General features: G+C 28.3%; 3 protein-coding genes across 3 annotated transcripts; 2 read left to right on the top strand and 1 right to left on the bottom strand.

The window, feature by feature from the left end:
• Positions 1 to 73: 73 nt before the first annotated feature.
• Positions 74 to 2,605, bottom strand: Phum_PHUM308070 (uncharacterized protein; the record flags this gene model as incomplete). The annotated part of the gene is made up of 2 exons (XM_002427231.1): positions 74 to 2,472; positions 2,602 to 2,605. 2 exons carry the CDS (start codon positions 2,603 to 2,605, stop codon positions 74 to 76), a joined length of 2,403 nt encoding a protein of 800 aa, XP_002427276.1.
• A 32-nt stretch (positions 2,606 to 2,637) lies between these two features.
• Phum_PHUM308060 (uncharacterized protein) lies at positions 2,638 to 4,189 on the top strand (the record flags this gene model as incomplete). Its single annotated transcript, XM_002427230.1, has 6 exons — positions 2,638 to 2,668; positions 2,893 to 3,072; positions 3,242 to 3,425; positions 3,509 to 3,712; positions 3,791 to 3,994; positions 4,087 to 4,189. The coding sequence occupies 6 exons, from the start codon at positions 2,638 to 2,640 to the stop codon at positions 4,187 to 4,189; spliced, it is 906 nt and encodes a 301-aa protein (XP_002427275.1).
• A 715-nt stretch (positions 4,190 to 4,904) lies between these two features.
• Positions 4,905 to 5,826, top strand: Phum_PHUM308050 (uncharacterized protein; the record flags this gene model as incomplete). Its single annotated transcript, XM_002427229.1, has 3 exons — positions 4,905 to 5,142; positions 5,275 to 5,649; positions 5,804 to 5,826. The coding sequence occupies 3 exons, from the start codon at positions 4,905 to 4,907 to the stop codon at positions 5,824 to 5,826; spliced, it is 636 nt and encodes a 211-aa protein (XP_002427274.1).
• Positions 5,827 to 7,088: the final 1,262 nt, after the last annotated feature.

Here is a 7,088-nt window from a genome sequence, read left to right as displayed (position 1 = left end):
TATACTTAATTACTTATAATAATAATAATAATAATAATAATTTTGTTTTGCATTGTGAAAAATGTAAAATTGATTATGCTGTGCCACCTCGAACAACTACAATTACCAAATGATCTTCTTTTAAACCCTCGTCCGACAAACCTGGAGCAGAACGTTTAAGAAGATCTGTGGAAAATGAACATGGAGGAAAAGCATAAAGAACACCTGACGAATCAGATTCTTTATTTAACAAAGAAATAACTCCGGCAGCTTCTTTTTGTTTAAGATATGAGACTAAATTTCTTAAGGGTCTAGTTTGAACGGAGGCATCGTCAATGGTTATGTTAGAAGAAGAGCCTGACAAACCGAGAAAAATGGCATGAGAGCTAGATGAAGATATTCTTTTTGAAACGTCATCAAGTTTGGGTTGATCTAACCTTAATCTCTGAGTGATTCGAAGTAAATGTTTACCCTCCTCGTCTTTCATTAAACTCTCAATTATGTCTCCGTCACCGTCAGTTAAGTGAAACTTGGCGGGAAATAATGAATTTTTCAAAATGAGTGCCCCTTGCCAAACGGCCATGCACCTGCATGCGACGTCAGCCAAAGACCGAGCTGATCCTCGTGCTGAGCCTAAATGCCCGTTACGACGACTCTCAGATCCTGAATCGCTGTCAATGGATCTGATTCTAGGCGAGTGAGATCGAGAATTTCTATCATTACCGGGTTCTCTGGATAAAGAACGCCTGTGCTTTTCATAATCTATTTCAGGTCTTCTTCCAACCCAATCACCTTCTGGAGGGTAATGTTCTCCAGGATAGCCAGCTCCCCTGTAACCACCTCTACGATCGTGAAATGGATACCCTCTACCGCGACCTCTGTAACCTCGAAGAGGTCCATAAGTATAATCAGCGCTATCTGCTGCCCAGTGCTCATATCCTGGGGCGTCATATGCGTAATCATCTTGTGCTGTACCAGGTGCATGTGACCTAAAAGCATCACCAGTTTCAGCAGGAGGAAAACTGGGTGCTGGCCTTGGTTTAAAGGTAGGCATTCCTGGCACATCAGCAAAATCAACTCTTAATCTGTGTTCCATTCCACCTAGTGGAAATCCTCTCATTTCTTTGACAGCTGCTTGAGCTGCGTCAATGGAATCATATTGAATATAAGCACTATTATCACCTTTGATATAATCAATTTTTTTAATTGCTCCAAATCTGTCAAATTCCCTTTCTAACTGTTGTATAGAAGTCCATTGACCTAATCCTCCTACCCATATTCTTGTAGTTGGTGTTGCCTTACCATAACCAATTTTACATTGAAATTTACCAATATATTGACCCGAAAGCTCAACTTTGGATCTATGAGCCATGTCCAAGTTTTGAAATCTCACAAAAGCAAAAGCATTTCCAGTGCCAGGAGGAGGTCTTTTAATATCAATATCTTCAACAATACCATATCTTTCAAATATTCGTCGCAACTCTTCCTCAGAAATGTTTATTTCCAAATTTCCTGCAAATAAAGTTCTAGTGGCCAAAGGATCATCTTCAGGGGGTATGTGATGTAAATAATTGGGAAATTTGTCCTTTTTATTTTCAAACTGAAATGAATCTGCTGCAAAGTGAGGAGTTCTTGGTCTAGGAACATGTGGATGAGGAAACCCTCTTGGAGGAGGAGCATAATGTGGATGATGTGGGGGACCAGGAGGAATATGAGGAGGAACATGAGGATGGCGTGGATGTGGAGGTCCATAAGGATCCCTATGTATAGGTACTCTTACAAAATCATGATGGGGAGGAGGTGGCACTTCTTGTCGAAATTCATGAGGTGGTGGTCCTGGAGGACCGTAAAAAGGTCTATCATATCTGTCTACAGAATATTGATCAGGAACTGGGGGTATGGGGGACCTTGTCCTGTAATATCTATCATAATCTGGAGTTAAACTTCTACTGCGTCCTCTTCTATATACATCACTTGTAACTCTGCTTGGTCTGCTCTCAAAAACAGGTTCAACAATTGCAACTTTGTCATATATAACGATTCTTGGTTTACTATGTTTGGCGTCTCTGGCATCTTCCCAGCTTCTAAAACATACATACGCTACTCTTTCTTGTTCGATATCATGAGAAATTCTAATGGTAATATCACCAAATCTTTTGTACTCTCTGTAGAGAGTATCTTTGATTAACTCGTTACTCGCTTTCGGATGCAAAGCGCTCACACACAGAACTTTATAACTAATACCGCTCACTAAATCACGAGATCTACCATAATCGTCTCTATGATCTGAATAACGTCTCGGGCTAGGTGGTGATCGACCTCTACTGCTTCTTCTACGAATTCGCTCGGGTGTGATTCTTTCATCCGAACTATCATCGTACCTACTAACACTAGAGCGAGATCTTTTTGTTCTTCTTGGAGGAGTATCTCTAGATGAACTCCGCTTCATTTTGTTGTGAACTTTGATAGTCAATTTATCTCGAGCAACGTCAGCTTTACGGTACATTGATCAATAAAACATGAAAGACGCCATCAAAATTACGTTCAGAAATGTTGAATTTTTTTTATTTTCATTCAGGTGATGTAGGAATGGTAATTAAAGTCAAAGGTTTTTTAAAATACGCATGTTGGTAGTTCTGAATAATTATAAAAGGCAAAATGAGTAAACTTAGAACTTTTGGAATTATAGGTATATTTTTAAATCATGCTTTTAAGTTTTGCTGCATTTATTTTTATTATTATTAATGCTTGAATACATTAAATTTTAATCAAATACAAAATTTAACATATAAAAATTAAAGAGCAATTCATTTGAATTCATTAACGAAATAATGAATTTTACATGCCAATAATTAAATATATCTGTATTATAATTAAAATATATTTAAAAAAATTTTTTTTTTTTTATTACAGATATTGGTGCTAATCTAGTAGATTCTATGTTTTCTGGAATCTACAATGGATCCCAAAAACATGAGGCAGATTTGAAAAATGTGTTGCAAAGGTCATGGGACAATGGTTTAAAAAAAATTATTATTACTGGCACTAGTTTAAGTGACAGTCATAAAGCTCTTGTTCTTGCAAATGAAAGTGGTGAGATATTTTTTAAAAATTGAAAATTGTAAATTTATTTATAAAAATTATTAACTTTTAAAATTGTTTAAAACTTTTAAGTTACTTATAAGTCTTAATTTATATTTGTTCTTCTTATATTTTTTTTTTTTATGACAAGTAATGAAATTATATTTCAGTTTGATTTTAGATAAGTTATTTAGCACAGTGGGTTGCCATCCAACTAATTGTAATGAAATTGATCATGATGATAAATCTTACATCAATTCTTTAGTAGAACTATGTTTAAATAATAAACATAAAGTTAAAGCATTGGGAGAATTCGGTTTGGATTATGACAGATTACATTTTTGTGGAAAAGATAATCAATTGAAGTGAGAATTTTATTTAAAAGTAACTGAAAAATAAAAAATTAAAATTTTTATTTTTATTTATTGTAATAATTTCTATATTTTAGAGGATTTGAAAGTCAATTAATAGCATTTGAAAATATTAAATTGCCTTTATTTTTACATTGTCGTAATGCAGCTGATGATTTAATTGATGTATTACATAGACACAGAGGGAAATATATTGGTGGAGTTGTGCATTCTTTTGATGGTTCAATTGAAGAAGCAAGAAAAATAATAGATTTGGGTTTATTTATCGGTTTAAATGGGTGGTAAGTTTAAAAATTTATCTTCTCAAAAATTATTTTATCGCTGCTGTCAGTCATTTTTAATTTTTTTTTTTATTTTAGCTCTTTAAAAAATGAAAAAAACTTGGAAGTAGTAAAACAATTACCAACAGATAAATTATTGGTCGAAACTGATAGTCCTTGGTGTGAAATAAAAGCTTCTCATGCTGGTTTTAAATATGTTCAAACTCAGTTTCCTTCTGTAAAAAAAGAAAAATGGCAAAATGATAAGTTAGTAAAAGGAAGAAATGAACCATGTAATATAATGTAAGTTTTGTTTATTTAAAATAATCATTTAAAATAAAATAATTCAGGGTTTTTGTTTTTATAATTTATTTTTATTATTATTTTATTTTCAGACAAGTATTGGAAATTATTTCTTGTGTAAAAAATGAAGATATAAATACTCTGGGTGAAATCATTTATCAAAATACTGAAAAATTGTTTTTTTCCAACTCATGAAATAATTAAAATTATATGATGATTAAATTTTGACTAATATGTTCTTCATAAAAAATTTAATGCTGGCATAATCCTTTATATTTTACTTGTTTTTTTAAAAGGTTCAATCAATTCAAAAAATCAATTTAATTTATAATGTATAAGAGTCAAATTAATAATGAAGTACTTTATCAAGAAGTTAATTTTTTTGTTTTGTATACATTTGAAGTATTGAAAAAAAAATTTTTAATTTAAAATTTGAACTTTTATATGTCTTGAGAGTATAAAAATTATTAAAAATGCAAAATCATTTAAAAATTATATAATATTCTGCAATCAACATTTTTTATTCATAGATTGGTTCGAGTAAGTACAAAACTAAAGGAAAATTTCTTTCAAAAAAATTTAAAAAAAATCATTAATTAATTTTTTTTTAAATTTTCATTTGGAATTAATTTTAATTAAAGTAAATCCCATCGTATTTTATATTTAATGGAAGTTGTTTTGATTATTTTAGTCGTGTAAACAGACGGATCGTGTATTTAGAAACGTATAAAAACATAACTCAGTTTATTTTGTACAGAAGTAATAATACAATTAATTTAATTTTAAGTTTTAAGAAATCTGAAAATTCAGGCATTTTTTTTTTTTTTTGCAGTAATTTTAAAAAATGTCTTAAAAATATTAAAGTTAAAATATAGGATACGTTTAAAAAAAAAAAAACTTTTTTGAAATCATGTCTGCCGCACAAAAATTTCGCACTACATTTCAGTTGGGAACAAAAATAAACTGGTTTCCTGGACACATGAGGAATAGTTTAGCTCAGATGCAGGCTAAAATGAGATCAGTGGATGTTGTAGTTGAAGTTCATGATTCGAGAATTCCATTTTCGGGTAGAAATCCTTTATTCGTAAAATCTTTATTAGGTACGAGACCTCATATATTAGTTTTAGCCAAAATGGACTTGATAGATAGTTCTTCGTGTAAAAAAATTATAAAAAAATATTTAGAAGAAAATCAAAAAAATGTAATTTTTGCTAACTGCTTAAATCAAAATTGCCTGGGTTTAAAAAAAATTTTACCTTTAACTGTTTCTTTAATAAAAGACTCACCTCAAATACTTACAAGTAACAGCATAAAATACAAAGTAATGATCGTTGGTGTACCCAATGTTGGTAAGTCTTCTTTAATTAATAGATTAAGGCATATAAATCTAAGAAAAGGAAAAGCTACACTTGTTGGGTCAAACCCTGGTGTCACCATGAGTGTTCAAAACGAAATTAAAGTCTGTACTGATCCACCGATTTTTTTAATAGACACACCGGGGATTTTCATACCTAATGTATCCGATATTGAATGCGGAATGAAATTAGCTCTTTGTTCTTGTGTAAAAAATAATTTAATAGGAGAATATACAATTGCAGATTTTTTATTGTACTGGATGAATAAAACAGAGAATTTTAAATATGTAGATATATTAGGTCTGAAAGAACCAATCGATGATATTTTACCTTTGATTACAAAAATAGCTGTTTCTTCGAATAAATTTTTAATTAAAAAAAATGTCGCAAATAACGCGTTAGAAAAAATTCCTGATATAAATTTTGGTGCAGTACAAATGATTAAGCTTTTTAGAAATGGAAATTTTGGAGATTTGAATTTAGATGGCTCCTATTTTTAAATTATATTTTAAAAAAAAAAAAAAAAAATGGCATCGACAAAAAAATATTTTATTTTCTTAGCAATGATTTTAAAAAAATAATAAAATATTTGTGTGCACTACCATTTGACCATCATTGAATGATTTTGGTAAAAAATATTTAACTAAATTAAAATTAGTTTAAACTAAAACAAATTGTATGGTATACCAATTTTGAGAGTCACAAATTCTACTAAAAAAACATAAATATTTGTACATGCACCTTAAGATAAATAATATGTTTTTAATTTCCAACTGATTCAAAAAAAAAAAATTTAAGGTTTAAGGTTATTTAATTTTTTTAAAAAGTAATATAATGATAAGAATTTAGCGTCAGTTACCAGTAAAAAGTAGAAAAAAAAAAAAAAAAATTAGCAACAAATTATGATATAAAAAGTAAAAAAAAAAAAAAAAATGTCAATTAAATAGTTACATTAAAATGATACAAGGAATATTTGTTTTATCATCAGGCAAAGACTATGTTTATTTAGCTTTTATACCGAATGATTTTATAAAATGAAAAATTATTTTTTTAAAATTGATATAAAATTAAATTATTAAATTAAATTTATTCTTTTTTTTATTTTTTTACCATTTATTTTTTTTTTTTTTCAATTAAAAATTTCATATTCAAAAAAAAAGAAAAAAAAATCAAAAAATAAAAAACTAAAAAATCAAAAAATCTTTAATAAACTATACTGAGTAATTTTCCAATAATAAATTATTAATTTAAAAAAAATAATAAATAAATATTTTATTAAACGCGAATGTAATTATTATTATTATTATTTTATTATTAAAATTTATTTTTCTGTTACAACTCGATTGAAAAAAAATATTATTATCATCAATTAATATAATATTTATTAAGGGTTATTTCTTTTCTTTTTTTTTTTTTTTTTAATTTACCTGGAATTAGTTTATTTGTAGTAAATATTCCTTTTAAATTTTAAATTTTGTTTTTTTTTTTCTTTCTTATTTTTTCCACATTTACGGTTTTAATTTAAAAATATAATCCATAAATTTAAATTGAAATTATTAAAGAGGGCCCCCTCACACTATTAAACCCATTGGAAATGATAGAATAGGTTTTATTTACATAAACAAACAATAATTTTTTAAATTGATCTAAATTTTCTTTATAGATTATGTTAATAAGGAATTGGAATTATTATTATTATTATTTTTTATTTTTTTACTTTCAAACAATTATTATTTATT

This window comes from Pediculus humanus, genomic scaffold, assembly GCF_000006295.1.
Source record: "Pediculus humanus corporis 1103172107708 genomic scaffold, whole genome shotgun sequence".
NCBI classification, from domain to species: domain Eukaryota; kingdom Metazoa; phylum Arthropoda; class Insecta; order Psocodea; family Pediculidae; genus Pediculus; species Pediculus humanus.
Note: the sequence above shows the minus strand (reverse complement) of the source record. Positions and strands in the feature narration are given on the sequence as shown.